A 20,246-nucleotide genomic window follows, 5' to 3' on the forward strand; every position below is an offset into this window, starting at 1 on the left:
GGCTCAAACCCATTTGGCGGGAATGTTCAAACTTCTCTTTAGATTTAAGTTTGTAAGAAAAGGTACTTGGCTCATTTTGTTATCACATCAAAAACATATTAAACCAAAATACTTATTATTTCACTTGTTTTATTATTTTTTCATTTTTTTTTTGGATTTTACATTGCATCTTGTTATAGGACAAAAAAAACGTGATCACCATCAAAACATACAATTAACATACATTCAATACAATAAATAAGTTTACAAATAGTAGATAGCTATCTAGAAGAGTTTAGAATAGGGCAGTAATTTACTCAGTAATTCTACACTGTGCTACAAACAGACGTTTAGTGCGCACTTCCGGTGGCGTGTCTGCAGCAGAGTGTAAGCTTTTTATAAACTTTTTTTCAACGGAAACAGGAAGACGAAAATCGCGCAAATGCTTCACTTGAATTTGCTTGAGCACATTAATAATAAATCAGCCGCGGCGTTGATTCTGTGCAAGCGAATTTTCCAAGTGAAGCAAGTGCATTTTCATTACGGCCAAAATCCAGCATGGCTCAAATGTATGTAGACCACACCCACTCCGCCCCTTTTTTTTAGGGGGTGTGGTTGGTTTCTATACAGGAGCATGAAGCATTTTGGCCCACAAAAAAATGTGGAACAAAAAACAGTTTATAACATTTGCAATGATTTGCATTTAACTTCCATTTTGCCTTGCAATCCGATTTCAAATGTAGATTTCAAGGGAAAATGGCTTAGGAAAAGCGAAAAGTTTTCCACTGCATGCAATTATTTCGCATTCGATTTTTTACACAGCTTTTGGGACAGCAGCAAAAAGTGTGCAGAAAATCAATGGGGTGTGCAAAATAAATCACAGGCAGTCGAAAATAAAGAAGTTAAAATCTAACACAGAACACAAAACACACAATTTTATACAATTAGGGACTAAGACAAGTGCACGAACATAAACATATTAACAAAGACACTGGGGACATACATATAAAACATATTAAAACTAAGCGAATTCCGTAAAAACAGCGAGCCATCAGCGTAAATTGTAAAATCATCAAATATTTTCACGGTTGGTTCCGGTGCCAGCCCAGTCTATATATCTCGGATGAGAAACCCAACTTCCTAATACTCCAGACTAGATTCAATAATTTGCAGAACGCGTTGTCGCCCGATTTTGTTCCAGAACAGATATGATTCCCTGGAACCGGTGACTTGACGTGGTGAGCTGTAAAAATAGATTTAAAATTATTATTACAAGTTATTATTAAGATATTAAAAAATCTTACTGTTGAAAACAATCGAATCGCACGATCCCCCTTTCGTTGATCAGACAGGAGTGTATGTCAACGACCTTGAGGTGTCTGCCCTCGCTCCGGATGAACTTGTTGAATCGGTTGACCTTGTCACACAACTCCTTATCGTGGCAATAGTTCGCCAGCGGTGCCAGATTTGTGAGGATGGGCACAAATCGTTGATTGTGCATCTCCTTGATCAGCAACCGAAAATCATGTTCGATCTGAACCAAAGGTCTTCCCCGCAGTATGTCCACCGATCCGATGTTGACTATGATCTGGGTTCCCTCGGGAAGATGAAATTTCTTCAACCGCATCCGGGCCCCATTGATCGTCTGTCCGGATACGCAAAGTCCCGACTGCAGGACTCGCTCGTAGCGCCTGAATCGACACTTGAGCTCCATGCGGGCGAGATATAGCATAAAATCATCGCCCATCAGCGGAAAGTCCAGTAGAAAGGCATCGTAGTCCGAGTTGATCGTCAGCATCGAATCGTTGTAGGTCCCACTCGATAGTGTCGTGGGTGTGGGCGTCATATCTTGGCGTCTCTTCAGTACGTTCATATCGTTGAACGGTTGCACAAAGATTCCCAGATGGTGATTTACGTCCGGTTTGGTATTCTGATTCTGGTTGTGGTTATTGCAGTGTGGGTGATGGTCGGGAACATTCAAATGGGTTGGTTCCTCGGTAGCATCGCTGTAGATGTTGATGGGCACCGGCATCTGTTTCTGTGGTTCATTTACGCTGGATCGCTGGTAAAAGTTGTTGCTACGGGGTCAGGTAAAACATGTTGCATAAAAAAATATTGTTTTATAAGAAAATATTGTCCTAAAGTACAACATATTACATTATTACGGAATATATTTAGTAACAAAATTTATTCCTAAATAAATAGTTTTATAGATATAGAATAACACGCAAAAAAATCTAAATTTTAATTTTAGTGGAAATAAGATGTTTTATTTTTCAGACTGTGGTTCACCTATGCTGAATTCCTTGTAAAATGTGAATAGGTAAATTGTATTCATTTAAAAAAAAACATTTAATTAATGGTTTAAGCTTTGTAGATCTAAGAATTTTATATGAATATCTTTAGAAAAAGTATAGTAGTTCCATTATAAAACTGACTGTGGTTCACCTATGCTGAATTCCTTGTAGAATGTGAATAGGTAAAATGTCTTCAATTAAAAAAACATTTAATTAATGGTTTGAACTTTGTAGATCTAAGAATTTTATATGAATATCTTTAGAAAAAGTATAGTAGTATCATTATAAAATATTACTTTTACTCACAGATGATTCCAATTATCCTGGTAGCACCAGTTCGACTCCGCTGCCTCCTTGGCCAGTTGCTGCAGTGGAGCCGCCCTGGTGTTGATCGCCTTGGTCTGATCATCCGTCAGTTTGTGCTCGGTGTTCAGGTTGTTGTCCAGCTGGTTAAGGACCCGCCGTTTATAGGGATTCTTCCAGTAACGTGGAGGTGCACGTGGTTTGTCCTCCACAGAAGGAGCTCCGCTGCTGTAGTCGCTGGTGCGCTGCTTCTGGTTGAGAACCATTTCCAGCAGGTGGTGGTTCTTCAGGCTTGCCTTCAGGTTGAAGATCCGCTTGCCGGACTCGCTGCACTCGGCGGTCACGTTGGGAATGGTCAGCAGGAAGTCCGTGATGTTGTCGTGCAGTGGAAAGGGGTTGCCCGTCTGTTTGCGATATTCACCTGAAATATTACAATTATATAATTATTTTAGGGAACCCATAGGTACATAGGTGCACAGGAAATAAATATCTAGGTTACAAATAAAATACAATATAAGTATTATAAAGTACATCATAGTCCTAACATTTATTGGATGTTATACTTTTTTTTATTGTATTGATTTTTTTAACTTTTATGCCGGGCTATTCTAGTGAACTTTTCCATTACCACATTTAAAGCACGTGTTTTCTTAAAAATTAGCTTGCACAACTTAGGAACACATTATAATAAACACTTAAACATTTTTTTGGAACATTTTTGAACAAGATTTTCGAAAGTCTTTATAAAAATGTTTTAAGAAAAGGCGGATGATATATCATTCTATTTGATCCAACCTCTTGGTGAGTTTTATTCCAAGAAATTAAGCTTTAAAGTAATGTTAGAAAATGAAGAAAGCTACTCACTCTTGATGTTCGATATCGTGATTCCATTCTGGGCGTGGCTCAGCAATATGGCGCGAATCTCCTTATCGATATCGGGATGTTCCTCGCGCACTGTTATATAGTTGCTCTCGATAATGGTCATGTTGCTGCTGCAGCTCTGGCTTTTCTTACTACTATAGCTATATCTGTGGTTGTTGTATGTGATTTCCTTGGTGGAAATCAGAGTTGATGAGAAAAGTCTGGCTACAATTTGCAATTGCTGGCTGCTCTGCCCAGTGACGTCATGGGCCAATGGCACTTTCCACAACTCCGGCGATTCGGTTTTTCGCGCCGATTTAAAGATCTTCTGGAACCTCTCCCCAAAGGCGGAAAAATCGGCCTTCACAAAGATCTTGTAAAAACGGCTGGTAGAACTCTTGCGAAAAGATCCGGATGCCGGGAGTTTTTCGCGCAACTGCTGCAGGCACGTGGTCACACGTTTTTTCACGGACCTCAGGCGATTGGAATTGGTGGGAGTATTGGTGTTCTTATAACTGATCGGTTCGCTTGGGAATTCACTTCTAACTGCGGCCATCGCTCGAACGAAAGTGAGACCATCCAATCTTTTTGGATCCCATTCCCTTCCATTCATCTCGATTTGGAGACATACGGGTGTATTCGTACTGGAATAAGAATGAGCAGGTGGAAAGGTAATAACGGTTATCAGTTAGTAGATCAATAGAAATGATAAAACCAGGGTGTTTCACTCTTAGCAAAGGTTATTAAATAACTACATACAACTTTATTTTGTACAAAGTACATACCTTCTAAGGATCCCAGTTTTAGATCACCTTAATCTCTTAATATTCAAGTCCAATTTTATTGACAAGCGTTAATACAAATAAATAAAATAAACGATTTATGTATAGGTTCATTAACATATCTTCTCTTTTTTTTATCAAGGTGTGCCTATTTGGCCAACATTCAAAGCGGGTTACCGAGCCACCAAAAACAATTAAACTGAATTACCACCTGCAGAACCATTTGACGACCATTACTCAAAGCAGTTTGCACTGCGTTCCAGCTGGACATTCAGCTTTTAATAGCCTTTCTCTTGGTCCAGATTAGAAAACAGCATGCCAGTTGGTCTGCAGTGCTTGATAAGTAATTACGGAATAATAAAAATTCCACAGTAACTCAAATGGTGCCGACGAGCGTTACCACGTGCGGTGGGTCTGCTAATCGGCAAATGGAGCTGGTTCACAGCATTTCCCCAAGATGATTATCCAGCAAGTGCAACTGAAACTCCGAGGAAGGTAATGGAAGAACTTCGTCTGAGGGTTAGTCCAAGACCAGCCATTGATGGATGACTCAGGGCCCTTCTTACAGCTCGGGCTGATTTTTGCGCCCCGGAAGAACGACAGACAATCGGAAGGAGGCTTATGACCTCTTAATTTTAGCAACTTATACAGTCCATACTCAGTAACTCATACCAATAGTAATTGATAAGTATATAAATTATCTTTCTAAGTCCTCGGATCTTAAAGTTTTGCATAGTGTAGTATATGTACATCGTAAGATCCACTGTTACATAACCATAATTCACGGAAGTACTTAGTTATAGACGTTGGACTGTACTTTATTCCCCCACCCTTCCTTAATTACAGAGGAAGCTGCAGAGACGTGACGAGCAATACAAAATAGGAACACTGGGCAAGAACATGTGGTCCAATTGATAAAACGCCTCCATTCCACATTTTCTGTTTGCTGGAAGTGTGTGTAATCCCAATAAGTTAGACTGGGGTGAATCAGCCAGATTTTTGTGCCATTCAATTTTCCCTTTCGGGTGGTGTTTCATACATATATTTCAGGGCACTCACAGCTCAGAACAATTGTCCGGTAATAATAGTAATTTGCATTCCAGGCTTTCCACAAACATTCGCACAAATCAACTCTTTTTTTCTCTCTACACCCACCTTAAAACTACAGTGGGTACTCAGTTGTGAGAAACCATTCTTACCGCACTTACGAAATATATTGTATTAAAGAATTTTTTACTGATTTTCATGGGTACCTTGGGTTAAGAGCTTTATAAAATGTAAAAAGTGTAATAGTATCCCTGTCATATTTTCCCTTCATCACAACTATTATGTCCACCTTTGGGCTCCTAACTTTTTTTTCCTCATTGAAGACCTTCTTTGATTGACAACTTTTGCTTTGGAGCTGTGGGAGTGCATTTGAAATCGTAAAAAGCAATTTACCGCCTAGATTTGTAACCGACACTTTTCATTGGGTTCGACTGCATTTCTGCATAAATTATGGAAGCCGACCGAGCAACTTGTTGTTATTCTTTCTGATAGTTTAGAATTTTTACCAGCAGCGAGGTTATTTCGCAGAGGGCGGCTTAAAGTTGGGGGATAGGCAAATTATTGTAATCAATTTATGTGAACAATTTAGCTATTGCCTCACTTGGGGGCGGAGACACCTGTTAATCTGCTGACAGGCGGAAAATCGCAGGAATGTTGAACTGGAATTCAAAGATTGCAGAACAGTCGATTAACCAGAAGCTCACCCCATTGCAATCCGATCGCCGTTCGGTGGCTCCATCACTAATTTCCTTTAATTATCCTTATCCGTTTCCAGGGTCTGGCTTAACATCTGTTATTATTATTCCGATGCAGTCATCGATTGAACTGCAAAGGGGCCTTAATCAGGACGCCGCAATTCAAACACACGTAATTAGAGCCCTTCTGTAATTGTGGGGATGTGGAATACAGAGTGGGAAACTATTAAAGAAAGTACAACCTATTCCTAAATCGTTTTAGGACTAGCTCCTAAATTATGTGTAAAAGAAGGAATTAAATCAAAAACTTAAATACACACATTATTTCGCAACATAAACAGTTCAAATTCTTGGTTTCAGATGGATTTTGGATCAGTGTAGGCCTCCTTTTTGATCACCGGTTACAAGTTGGTCAACAGATTGTAAAATGGCAAAACACTCGAGATAAACGGCTAAGCATGTGGCTGAGTGTGTGGCCGGTTGGCAATTAATCAAGGCTAGGTGTCGCAGACCGTAAGACTGCTTCCGATTCCGGTTTTTGAAACCCGTGAGTCCTCATTATGCCCACACAATATGGTAATTCGAAGACGTCTTGACTGAAGGCTCCCAGTTGGGGTTGCTGTTTATTTTTAAGAATAATAAATCCCTGCAAAAAATATTTTGTTTATCAGTAAAGTGTTAGTAAAAAGTTTTTAAGGGTATTTAGGTAGGGGGTACTATAGTTTTTGAACAACTAGCATTTTAAAAGTTTTACAAATTTTAAAACTCCTTATATTCTTAGTACTCTTAATTGGTATTTTATATTTTCTTATGCAACTCAAACCTTTAAATATTAAAAAATTGTCCATACTTACTGAATTTTCTAACTTCTTTTTAAGTTGGTTTCCAATATTTTGAAATATATATATTTAACGCTAACGTTTACTTACGTGATATTTGAGCAAAGTCAAAAACAAAAGCAATTGTTATGGCAAAGTCAAAAGTGAGAGAGCGCAATGTAAACACAATTACTTTTTGTTTGATTTTGTTTCACACTCGCCTCCTAACCAACACACTCACATACATCTGCCCATTGCAGCTGCAGTGAAAACGCATTAACAATCAAACGCAATTACACTTTTCTCGCTCTTTCCTCTCATTTACTCTCTTGGTGATAAACCGGTTTTCCCTTATTCTCTCGCTCAAAGTCACTCAAATAAGGGAACTTCAGTTGATCGACGGAAAGATACCGTGTAAATATATGTTAGTAAGAAATCTATATAACGGATTAGAATAAAAAGATGTATTGGTTGAAAACCACTGCCAAATCCAAAAGGCGTTGAAACTAAATATTGTGGACTTATCGTGCAAAACAAAAAAATTTGTGTTTTCATCTAGTAAATCATATTTTAACGAAGGCTTTTAAGTAAATGCATTTTAATTGAATTATTTAAGTGTCGTATTATTAATTATTTTACAATTGATATTTATAGGCTACCTTAACAACATCAAACTCTTCGAAAACAGGGTACTATGAGACCACTTTGAGAGAGAGCGAATGAGCGAGAACCGTCTGAGTCGTGGACTTAAAATCTATATAAGCAACTCGCAACTTTATCCACTCCGTAATTTTTTTTCAATCGCCGAGCCGCGCGGTATTGAAAGCCGTCGAATTGCATGTGTTTTTAAAGTATCAACAAAAAATGCGAATTAGATAGTGCCGGTAAAAATATAAATATTTGATCTCGAAAATATATATTATTTTTGACCATCCCTCGAATTTACGATTTTATTGCGAGCGGCTAAGCGGCGTATACAAAAACGAACACGAAAATAAATGGCGCGTTTTTAAATGTTCTCTGTAAAAAGATAAGAAATCTAATTTCTTAAACATAAAGTGAAATGAAAAACAAACCTGGCATTTAAATTAACAACAATGTGTTTAAACAAAATACATAAATATTTAAAATATTAAACAAAGCTAAATCTATTTAATAATCTTAAAACGATAGTAATATACAAACAACAAACAAAAAGCGAAAACAAAAAATGTTATTTTAAATACAACAAACCAATAAAGTGTAAACCACAAAAGCAAATATTAAACCTTGCTATCCAAAATATAAATCATACATACATAATAATCCAATAATAATAATAAAATATAAAGAAAATTCTTAAATATCCAAGTAAATACGTAAATATTCATACAAAATTCAGTAAATCTCATAAGAAAATGCCGGAGAATTGGCAGAGTGATTTGTTTGTGTAGCTGGAGAGTGCAATAAATAACAGTAAGAAATAACAGTAAACAACGGAAGAAGCCAAGATGACGCGCGAGGAAGAGGAAGAGGTGCGCTCTCTGCTCTCCCGGCACCAGGAGCGCATAATGCTGGACCTGGGGAGTACCGATCTGCTGGCGGTACTGGTCAAAAACTCGGTGCTCAGTCAGTCCGAAGAGGATCTACTGTTGAAACCTTACAATGCAGTTACTCCCACGCCCTCGGCCGCCGCATCTGCCACAGTGGAGCCTCCTGGCAGTGCACCCTCGCTGACCAAGCGAAAGCTAAGTGCCGTCGCAAGCAGTGGCAGTACGGCCAGCGGAGGGAGTGGGGGCAGCGGTGGCAGTGGATCCTCCCGATGCGCCAGTGTTAATGGTGACGCCAACTGCGACAGTCGCTCACTAACGCCCTCTGGCGGTGGTCTGTGTTCCGGCCTAAACGACGCCGAAATCCTGCGACTTCAGTGCTCAAATCTCATCGAGATCATCGCCAAGAACGGATTCGAGAAGTTCAAGCAGTTCTGCTACGCCATCGAGTGCGAGTGTCCGCAGCTCATCGAGGATCTAATTAACGATCGTCTCAAGACCGGTAAGTACTCCTTTCCCTCGAATACACGGTGCAAAAACACCACCATTTGGTTTCTTTTGTACCCAAAAATCTATAGGAAACTAAATTATAGTCTTCTAATAGCAAATGGTATATGATTTGCTCAAAATACCTACGAGGTTTCTATGCCATGTCTGTTATGATATGATATCGCATTATTATGTTTTTACCGTGTAGAATCCACCTTTCGATTAAAAAACACAAAAACACCGTCCGTTAACCGGTTCTGTATGATCTACCTGCTCCCACAATGCGTTGGCAGCTTTAGTAGCCCATATCTCAGCTGTAAATTATTCACGTAATTGTTCGCGATCGGTTCTCGAATTTCTCATCTCTGCTAATTGGTTTCGCTGTACGGTGAGCACTCGTTAGTTCGATGTGTTTCGCCGTTGCTAAGAAATTTAACAAGACACCTATTGGTAAAATGAGTACCAATTTGGAGCGATCACTGTTTAATTCTTTGGGTTTCTTTTTGTCGCCTTTGCTCTTTTACACTTAGCTATGTGGGAGTTGGTTTTGAAGGTGGGCGAGTGGGCGGGCCATCAGCCATTAACAGTGGCGCGTTAATAATTATTGACATTATTCGAGATTATTGTGCTGATTATGGAGACTTAGCAGTTATGCAAATTCGTTTTATGAGATGTCAGGTGTCATTTCAAAACGCGTTTTTAACGAGATCGCACCTTATAAATATTCTCTACTTGAAAAGAACTACATTTTTTTCAGGAAAAACTCTTATCGAAAGTGAGGCCGAAGGAACACAAAAAAGAATTACCACAAGATGAGCAATCCAAGGAGTTTCTTTTTCGTTTCTTACTGATAAGAGCACTATTGTTTGTTTTTCCTCAAAAAATGATGTGGTGATCCTAAATCAAGTACTACCATGGCAGTAGATAAACTCCCCTTATCTATTACTTGGATTTAATGAACAAAATCGCTCTTCACATAGAAGCCGATTAAAATATTTTCTATCCATTGAAAAATACCATAATGTGCATTCCATTCAACTTTAAAGAGCACGTACACGTTTCAATTTTTTTTGATAATATATAAACAAGAATAGAAAGATATAATATCTAGCATCCAATGCAATGTAAAGGTCAATGATTCATTGGATAGAATATAAAAAGCTTTTAACTAGTTACACAGCGAAACGACTGTTTTCTATTCATGATGAATGAATGTTCTACGACTACTGGACGAATAAATTAAAATATTTTTTTTCGGTTAACTGAAATGCTTTGAGCTTCTACCTAGAACATCTTGGCAATATCCACTTCCATTTCTCTTACTCAAAGAAACTTCCTCCAAACGATCCGTCAAAAGTTCGCACAGATGTTGCGGCTCCACGCGCTGATTCATTGACCCACAACTTCAGTAAATGTAGCCAAGCCCATCCAAAAGCCTACAACAACAATGACAACAGTTCAAGAAGAACAACATTTCAACAAAAACAACAACATTTCGGTGTCGGCATGTATGTACATTTGGCTGCCCAGACTTGTAAATTACCCACCAAAAGACAGAAGACGGGAAAAGTAGAGGGAGTTGAGGCAATCTGAAGAGAGCTAAAACCGAAAATTGAGATTACAAGCTGAAAGCAGCTAAAATAACAAAAACAACACAAAAAAGAACCCTTGTTGTTCTTTGATTTCGCTTGTTTTATTCCGCTCTAATGAAAAAGTTGTCGGCCGGAGGGAGTAGAAAACAAAATAATCATACATTGAGATACAAGATCCACACAACTTTGGATGAAGAAATAAAAATAAAAGTAAAATAAAATAGAAACTAAAAAGGTTCAGAATAAAGAGGCATAAAATTTGGTTATGATTAAATGCTCTTCATAGGAATTTTAGATATGGGGGTATGCTAGAATTATTCAAGAAAGGATCGTTTTGAAAATGTTCTTTTTTAAAAAACACTGTACTTTTCATTTTGTGACAGTTGTAAGATACTATTCAATAAAGATACATTTTGGTAATTAAAGATCTGTTACTGTTACGTTTGTAAGTACTTGATGCGGATTAGATAAAAATGTGATATTAAATATGGTACTAAACAGGGTTCCAGTTCCTGGAACTATGAATCAGACGACTGTTTATTTTTTGTAGGGCATTGAAAAGTGGCAACAACAAGACCAATCCAACTGAAAAACAAGAACACTACAAAAATAACAACAAAAACAGACCCATGGCAAAACGTATTGTACACATAAAGCCCTCGATCACGTTTTACGATTCCGGCCACGATTACAGAAAAGAAGAAAGAGACGGGGACAAGGAGTAAGAGAGAGAGAGAGCGTTACGCGTGGTCCATGTTCATGTTCTTGTCATGTGTGTGTGTGGTGGTGTGTCTTTTTTTCTATTTTTTTAGTAACTCCATTTGTCCAACTGCCCCCGCAGGCTTCTTCCCTGACCCCTCTCTTGGGACTAGCCCCCTTTCCACTATTTTCCCGCCGTCTATGTGAGTCGTAGACCAATCCATTCATCATCATCATGATCAGGTCGGGAAACATCATAATCCGTTTCGTAGTCGTTTCGCTTTTACTTCTTTACGACTTTTCAGCCCCTCCCCATCCGCACTCTCTTTCGCTCTCCTTCGTTAGCTCGTTCTGTGTTTGCTAATTTCTTGTACGTGCTGTTCTGGCTTTGCTCTTGCCTCCTCCTCCTCCCTCCTTTCTACGCCTCATCCCCAGAATCTCTTTACCTTTGCCGCGGCGTCTCTGGTAGGTAGAATCTACAGCACAGGTGAAAATAATAGTACTTGCCTTGGAGCAAATGTTTCTGGTTATGTTGATGCAAATAATAGCGACTGTCTTTCGTTAAAACGTCAAAAAAATCAATGCTCCTAATAAAAATATGTATAGATTGGGGTCACCACCCTAAGCTTGCTTTATTGGATTCCAGTTTTCTGTTTTTAAACAAATAGTTTTAGTAATCTTATCTGTTCTGAATTTATTAAATATACTAAAAATTAAAGTTAGAAAACTGGAGTTGCAAATATAATAAAACATCGGGGTCACCAATTAAATTTCACATCTTTAATCATTTTATTTTGTTATATCTCTTATTTGAAAATCCCAGCAATCGGTTGTATTATTTTGTCTATGATAGTAAATGCTAGGGTAGAGTCAGTACCCTTCTCCACGTAAATTACAATTATTTACCGCGCGCAATGTCTGCTCCTCGCTGGCTCTCTTCGCATTCGAATCTCTTCCCACTTTTTGCGGCGCTCCCTTTTGGTAGTGTCTTTTTGCATTTGATAATTTATGCAGCATAATCTGGCCGATGACGTTTATCGTTTGCCATTCCCATTTGTCCCCTCCTTTCGGTATCTTTGCTCCCTTGTTCTCTCCCTTCCCCCATTTCCTTTTTGGGCCGCCTTATCGTGTTCTGCTTCATCTTTTGTGTCTGTTTGCACTGCCCCTGAGAATCGTTTCCTTTTATGTTTTATTTGTTGATTTCTTTGATTTCGCCTTTTCCTCTTATTCAGTTTTTTTTTTCAGTTCTGATGATAATGATGTTCACCTTTAGTTTCGTTCCATTTCGTTTCGTTTCAACTGCGCATGCGCGCATCCTGTTTTCGATCGTCTTTGTTTTCTACTCTTGTCCTACTTCGTTTGCCGTCTCGTTCTCTCTTTCTTCTCGGTTGAAGTAGGTCTTGAGGTTTGTTGTTGTTTGTTGCCCTCTGCGTTTTGATTTTCCAACCACTCTTCCGTTCCACTTTGCCCAAGGAGAGAAACTTCGATTTGCGGTTCAGGATCTGAAAAACTTGTCCATCATTAGATTTTCTAAATAGTGTCCAAAGTGGAGGAAAGAACTGCAAAATGGGTCAAGTAAATTATAAAACTATATTAGAGGAAGTTTGAAAAATTATTTCTGATCTTATGTACATAGGATGTTACTCTTTTATATCTTATATCTGATTTTGAGGAGTAGACAATTTAATACGGATTTATCATTTCCTGTTTTTTAAAATTAAATGAATTTTCAAAATCCCTCCAAATTTATTGTTACATGAGTTAATTTTACAACACAAAAAAATGGAGTGCCAATTTCGTAGTCAATGAGGTACTAAAACTTTGTATACCTTTTTTTATTCGCTTTGACGGACTCTTTTTCAATTCGGCCTTATCTTCACTCATCAGTTGCAACAAAGTTGTAGTTGTTTTTCGATCGTTGATTTGGGACTCGTAAAATCTGAAGCAAATGTGTTAATTTTTTAAATGGAAGCCCAAACCAACTAGTTTTTCCATATCAAAGTAGAACTTGTTTGGCTCTAAATCTAAATCGAATTAGATCTTCTGGGTGGCATTTGTTGATGAATAAGGCGACTTGACAATTAATGGTGATACCCGTGATTACAATTAAATTTCCCTTGAGTCTGCCCTATTAAATCATTATTCATTTCGGTAGCTGATCGCAAGTTATGGTCCGTGGCATAAGGGGTTTTCCATCGCCAACTCTTCGGATCTGGTGAGTCTGGGACAGACGGCTAAGCCGCTTACCCACACAACTGTCACGCAATCAGCCCGCGATCCTCATTTCCTTACCATGCCCCCTCCATCATCCAGGTAACTTGTTTGCCTCTCTTTTGGCCATTCTCTACGTTTCCACGCTCGTTCTGATTACAAAGAACGAGCGGGAGCAACGAAAATGGGTAAAAAGCTATGACTCACGGGGCCATAAAGCCATTCTCCAAAAACGGGCACCGCTCCATCGGTTTCAGACTGCTGGCGTCTGCTGCAAGCTGCAAGTTGCAAGTTGCAGTTGTTGCAGCTGGAAGCCGCTTTAACTGTTTCTCCACCGGCCGTCCCTGTTCCCACTGGAAATGGCTACAGTGGTGTTTCGATATAAGCAAACCATATACCATAATAAATATCAATATCTTCTTAAGGATGGTTTTAAAATCATGCATTTTAAAGGATAGTTTTCAAGTTAAAGAATTTTCTTCCACTTTTCCATTTTTAATATTTTGAGCATTTTTTCTATGCTAATATTTTATATTTAATTTTGAACTTGAAAAAACAATCTTAGAAAGCTATTATAATGAAAGTAATTTCATATGAAATACATCATACTTTCAATTGTTCTTAAATTGTATAACATTTCCTATACATATATTATTAAAAACTAATATGATATTATTAATACTTATTATTGAGCATCATTAATAGTATTATGATCTCGAGCTGCCACTGTATCCCAGATGGTTGAAAAAAAGGTGAGGAAAAACAGGAGAATCGTTGTGTTTACTGCATTTTGACCCGCTGCTTTCATACCGGCAGCAACCACAACAAAGTCGTATGAAGAATCATCTTCGTTCCCTGGGGATTTTCATCCCAGTTTTTTTCAATTCCTACTCTTTTTCTACAATTTTTTGTACAAGTCATTAGCTTTAATTTACAAATACCTACACCAAGCACATGGTTAGTTTCATTCATAGTTTATGTTCTGGTCAATAAGAGCACCTTAAATGGTGGATCTTTTCAGCGTTTTCTCGACATAAGGAAATGCATCAATAAGATCGATCTGTTTTGCCGCTCCATTGCATTTTGCCCAACCCATTTTTATGGTTTTTTTTTTCGATATTGAACTTTCAATCTTGGTGGGCCATTGATCCCAACACACTCAAACCCCTGAAGCTCGTTTGCGATCTTTATTTTCGATTTTTATTGGTGTCTTTTTGTGTTGTTGAAATGATGATTATGATTAATTAGTTTGATCGAGATGTTTGACTGGCCAAATGTTTGATTTAACGCTTCGTTGATCTCGGGAGTATAAATACACGTCGACTAATGAAGTTTTCTTAGTTTCGGTTGGTAGAGTTCAAAAATTGAATAACACTTCAAACTGCTTGCTAATTATTTCTTTAGCTAAAGGTTATTAAAATATTCTCATCTATGTCGCTGATGTACCAAGTTAAATCACAAATCTAGAATTTGTATATCTAGAATATGTTTATCCTTGAGAATTATTTTTATATCAGTCGATTGTTTCCCTTTTTGCCTCAATTATTTTCAAATTACAAGCACTTTCCCCCACTCATCTATTATTCGCTGATTTTTTTTACCATTTTTGGGGACCGTTTAAAATGAGTTTTGCAGTTGGACCACGCAGAAACAATGACCGCAATGTTTTTTCGCTATTCTTCTTTTTGTTTTGTTATTTAAGCAATTTCCAGTCCAAAACAAAGTCTAATTTCGCGAAACTTTCTTTTTTTACAATTGCACAAAAAGTGCCTTTATTGTTGTTTTTCCTGTTGTTATTGTTATAGCAATGCTGGCCTTTGTTTAGCTATCCCCCCAATAATGATGATGATGACAGCTAAATGGGAGAAAAATAAAAACTAGAGGTAGAAGGGGGAGTTCAGGCAATGTCAACAAGTCCGAATGAAATTTGCTACGCTTGGTGGCTACTGTAAACCAAATAAATCCAATTAATTTGAATAAAACATTAATTTCAAGGCTGGTTAAAAAACGCCCAGGCTCAGTTTATAATTCAATTAAATCAAAGCGAAAATTTGACATTGAAAAAGGAAATATGAAATATGGAGTGTGAATTACCTTGAATGGTAAAAGAAACATGATCTGATACTTATACCTTGTTAATTTTAATTTTATTTTAACTCCAGCAAGAAAGACAATTGGTAGGTTTAAGATACAAATGTCTTTTCTCTTAATGTCTTAATGAATTCATAAATGTTCTTTATCTCAAAAATATTCTCAAAATGCGTTAAACATTTTGTTTTTATCTCTGGGTGGAGCAGGCAATAAAAAATCACTTAAACATGCAGCAAACAAAATGCTTTCAATATACAATTAAACACTCCATTAACTCAAAGACCCTGAAAAGTCCATAAAATGTAAAAAAAATACTGAGCAGGGAATGGGTATCATCAAACAGTAATGTGATATGGTTATCGATAATTTATTTACTTTTAATCAAATCAAAGACAGAAAATGAACATGATTTTATTTTTTCTGTGTTTGTGTGATTGTCTTCTCCTATCCCTCCTTTTATTTACTCGGTTATGAGGTTTTAGAGGGTCAGCTGGAGTTCAACTTTAATTGACGGAGACACCACAGAGGAGTGTGCCATTGACCAGCTGTCCTCCCCCCCTTTTTTTCTCGCTGTGTGGTCAGCTTGCGGTTTAAGTGACAGCATTTTATGCCGCCTCGGGCGGAAATGGTAATACAAACTTTATGGCCACAGTGGGTCAAATTCCCCAAGAACCTCACATACACATAACCCATGGCAAATTTCCAGACAACATATGTTGAACTTCCCGAGAAGACGGCCTCAAAATCAGCGGCAGCGCTTTTATAAATAAACAAAGCCAAAATTCGTGTTTTTTTTGCTGACTTTTGGCAAATCCACGAAAAAATGTTTATGGCGTTAAATTGTTGAAACGCTCCCAAGAAAACAAAATGAAGGCAGTGCGGAAAATAAACCCGATTCGGGTATATACATTATTTATGCATTTTGGCCAAGCCAAAGAAAACAAGTCTGAGTTCGGATGTTTCGAAATGATTTTGAAATTGGCTTTTGCTATGAATAGTCAGTCAATTAATCGATTCAAATTCAAATTAAATCCATTTTTCATGACTTTCACATGTGACTGGGAATGGAACTAAGTGGAAGATAAATTGATCTGTTGTTATCATAAGATTAAAAGTTCTTCCGTTTATGGAGTGTCAGAGATACTGTGACTTAAAGCTATTGAATTTTGGAAAGATAATAAATTATTAAAAAAACTTGTTGGGAAGTAAATAAATGTTCCTTAAATTAAAAGAAGAATGGTGAGTCGATAGAAAGTAATTAAATTAAGTGGAAGTTAAATAAATCCTATTTAAATTCCATCACTTTATAATCCCTATAATTCTAAAGTTTCCATAAATTACAATCAGTATTATGATTGGTTTCTTTACATGAAGTACCAATATCTATAACTCCCCTTTTGCAACAGATCGTTCAATTTCAGTTGCTGCTATTTTGAGTCGAACATAAATCAGTTTAAAATGGATTTTTCATATGATTATCAATCACCATTAAGTTGCAAAAAATAAGTTGAATCGTCGTTGGGCTGCACTAACTAGTTGTGAGATGTTAATCGGAACTGAGGATCTAAGCGCATTTATCATTATTCTAGGGAGGCGTCGACTCAACAGCTTGGGCCATAAATATTCTTCAAAAACTAATATGCAAGCTATAAAAATGAAGATTTTTTTTTAAATTATAGCAAAGCGGATTTTTGTGCACTGAGAAAATGGCAATACAAAAGTTTGTCAGAATGTTGGCGTTGCTCGGTTAGTCATGAAATTAGAACTGATTATAGGAAGTGGCATTTCCCCTAAACAGCTGTATTGCCAAATTCTGTTGGCTAACTCTCATATGAGTTGAAAATATTATTGTAGAGATATGATCTTTTTTTGCAGTGCTCAAGATCTGCCCGTAAACACTTTATAGAGGGGCTAGGGGGCGCCACTATGATTTTTATGTGCGCGAGTGCAAGCAGCTTCCGGCGAATCGAGAGTTGGATGGTTACGATGGACCTGGACCTGTGTTGTTTATCTCAATCATCGACGGCCGTTCCAAGTTCAGGGGATCCCCCCATCCCATCCCCATGCCCTGCCTGATTCTTCTCCAGTTCCGAAGACCCCACTTCTTCGACGTTCTTCCACTCTCTCTTTCGGTGGCTGGTTTCTTCATTTTTTTTTCCTTCTTGCCTTTAATGAAATTTCTTAATTGAAGCAGCTGGACGTCAGACGCCACAGTAGACTTGTTCTGGTTGTTCTGCTTTGATTTGATCTATATTAATCAAGATCCAGGCTGGCGTCACAAAGTACATACACATTTTATGGGAAGATCACTCTGCTGCTGATTAAATTATCTCAGATTCGGTATGCATATTTTAGGAGCCGAAGTTATGCAAATTTATAGCCATTTTATTTATTTAAATACAACAGAGATTTGTTTATTTTTCACTGTTTGTCAGCAGCCTTGTCCAAACCCACTCTCAAAAGTATTCCCTCTATCACTTTTGGTTTTATTTTTAGACCACTTCAATTCCCGCTCTTTGGGAAGTTGATTGAATTGAAAGCAATTGTATCCGTTTGATTGATACATGAATTGATTAAAAATGCAATGGGCCACTTTGATTTCGGTTGAGTTTTAATTTAATTAATTTTCGACTCCAACGAACGCAAATTGCCGGCCGCTGCTGAACCCTTAATCACTGGCCTTATTTTAGCATCGATCCACTGCCGGTGGGCGTAATGAATGCTTAACCTCAGTTTATTTATCTACTACCAACCGATTCCCCGTACTTCCCCCGCTTTTCAACATTATATTGCACCTGTCGTCGCAGCCAGCGCAAAAACATTGAACAAACATCGTTGATTGGAAGCCATTAGTTTGGGACCTCATGCGACACACATGTGCGGACAATCGTAATAAATTCAATACAAAATGCAATACAATGCCAAATTAGAGCAACTTTTGATGACGAGGCGGGGCTGGCGACATAAAATTTCAAATATATGCAGTAGGTTTTTATGTGTTGGCGTTGTCTGTAACGCATTGACGTCATTACAATGATTATTGTAATCGGAATACAGTAGTCGATCTGTAGCTAGAAGGTTCATTATTCAGTTTTTGAGGTAAATAACTTTTTGAGATATAAAATAAATGGAATAGAATTTTCCATTTGTATAATTTTTAGAACGGTTTATTATAAAGTTGTTTAAGTAAATTATTTGTTGAGAAATACAACAAACAAGAATAGAATTTTCATTTTCATGAATTGCAGATCTGTAAGGGTTTGTTTGTGTGGGTGATTTTTTGTATACTGTATGTGTGGCAGAACAACATTTTTATACGATTAAAGTTTTTTCATTAATAAAGTTTACGAATTAGAACATTTCTTATAGGACAAACATTTGGTATAGAACTGAATTTTTCTTAAAGGCTAGCCATATCCATTCCATTTAAATCTGCATAAATTCTCCACAACTTTATGGATTGCGTAATTTTGGCAAACGAATCTAGCTCACAGGGCGTGATGTATGGCCAGCAATATCCGCACATTTCGATTCATTCTGCAGGAAAATTAGGGGAAAATAGATGAGAAGGGAGCGAAATGTTGCATCAGCGGGTGTGTAAATATTTTCTTTGCACGTGGCCCTGCCTCGTGAAAATTCTGAAACGGAAATGCGAAACTTCCCTTCCGCTGCTGTGGCCACAAAACCAAAAAACCACTCGCTGTGCAATTATTGCATGCAATTTTCCACCCACCATGCATTTGTCCTGTGGGAAAATGCAATTTCTCTTTGGCTGTCTGAAACATTTCGGTTCACACACTCAGTCAGAACTTGAACTCATCATTTATTTATGGCTTCTGTCTGCAATTGATAATTTAATTTCGCACAATTATTGTTATTTATTATGCGTCTGCTGATCCTCGACCACAGGGAACACTAGTGGATCAGCTTTTATTGCAGTTCTGTCCACGGGGACAGGAGTTTTATTAACTGGGGAATTTATGTATAATGATTAAACAACAATGTGGGTATTCATGTGCGATTTGTTGACTGATGGAGCCTTTCAATTATGAATTGAATGCAAAGATTAACTTAATCAATGCGACCGCAGTGATGCGATAAGAAGTTCAGGGTTAATTCAGCTCAGATGGCATTTGACAAGGCAAATAAAATAAATAGTTAGACGTTCAGTAGAATAATATTTGATTTATTTTTTCTCTCTTAAATCACTTTGTATTTATTTACAGCAGCCTATCGTCAAGGCATTATATCGACTTTATCGACTCATCTATGGGCTTAATAACTTAAAAGTATTTCCTCTATAAACCATTTACCCACGCCCTTTTCCCTTGGCAACTGTCCAGTGTCAATGACCAATTTAAATGAGTGATGTAGGAAAATACAACAAAATAATGGAAGAAAAAAACTGAGGAGGCGAAGAAAAACCACTTTTCACGCCTCCTACACGAACTCGCACACTTGTGCACTCGGATGCATATCGCTTGGACAACGATTATCTGAACTTGTAGACTTGGAGAACCTTATTTCTTCGTGTTAACTAGCCTCACAAAAATACAAGTGTGTTTCTACCGCCCCCACAACCACCTCACGTCCCATGATTGGCAGCTGCAAAGAGGTTCATTAGAGCGCTAATAACAAGATATGTAACAGTCTCTCGAAAAAAAGCTGCAACAAGAGATGGAAAACAGAAATCATGGAAATTACACGACGCCCAGCATGGAAATGAGTGCTGTTGTGTGCGTTGCGTGCAGCAGGAAACGACCGCCTACAAACACAAATGCACTGGGAAAAAATGTTCAAAAAATTGGGTCATCAATGGGAAATAAATCTTGATTAAAATAGCTTAAAATGTA

At 37.7% G+C, this 20,246-nt stretch overlaps 2 protein-coding genes and 1 long non-coding RNA gene across 11 annotated transcripts in view; 2 read left to right on the forward strand and 1 right to left on the reverse strand.

Moving 5' to 3' along the window:
- Positions 1-112: 112 nt before the first annotated feature.
- Positions 113-4,012, reverse strand: osk (oskar). The gene is made up of 4 exons (XM_017086074.4): positions 3,444-4,012; positions 2,583-3,000; positions 1,284-2,057; positions 113-1,222 (listed from the first exon to the last, which is right to left on the reverse strand). The coding sequence occupies exons 1-4, from the start codon at positions 3,994-3,996 to the stop codon at positions 1,120-1,122; spliced, it is 1,848 nt and encodes a 615-aa protein (XP_016941563.4). The 5' UTR covers positions 3,997-4,012; the 3' UTR covers positions 113-1,119.
- LOC108018552 (uncharacterized) lies at positions 3,972-6,240 on the forward strand. 3 transcript variants are annotated; one of them, XR_011603987.1, is made up of 3 exons: positions 3,972-4,111; positions 4,365-4,717; positions 6,045-6,237. It is a non-coding gene; the product is annotated as an uncharacterized lncRNA (long non-coding RNA). The 3 variants fall into 3 exon arrangements; XR_011603988.1 differs by lacking the exon at positions 3,972-4,111 and adding an exon at positions 4,116-4,179 and having other exon boundaries at positions 6,045-6,240; XR_011603989.1 differs by lacking the exon at positions 3,972-4,111 and adding an exon at positions 4,169-4,217 and having other exon boundaries at positions 6,045-6,240.
- A 1,861-nt stretch (positions 6,241-8,101) lies between these two features.
- Positions 8,102-20,246, forward strand: part of pyd (zonula occludens-like protein polychaetoid) — a 92,043-nt gene continuing 79,898 nt past the window's right edge. The window contains exon 1 of one of the 7 annotated variants that reach the window (XM_065866351.2): positions 8,102-8,813. In XM_065866351.2, coding sequence (XP_065722423.2) covers positions 8,273-8,813 — 541 coding nt within the window. In that variant the 5' untranslated portion in view covers positions 8,102-8,272. The remainder of the gene's footprint in view (positions 8,814-20,246) is intronic. The other 6 variants (XM_065866350.2, XM_065866340.2, XM_065866339.2 and 3 more) reach the window with 6 other exon arrangements.

Source organism: Drosophila suzukii, chromosome 3 (genome assembly GCF_043229965.1).
Source record: "Drosophila suzukii chromosome 3, CBGP_Dsuzu_IsoJpt1.0, whole genome shotgun sequence".
Taxonomy (NCBI): domain Eukaryota; kingdom Metazoa; phylum Arthropoda; class Insecta; order Diptera; family Drosophilidae; genus Drosophila; species Drosophila suzukii.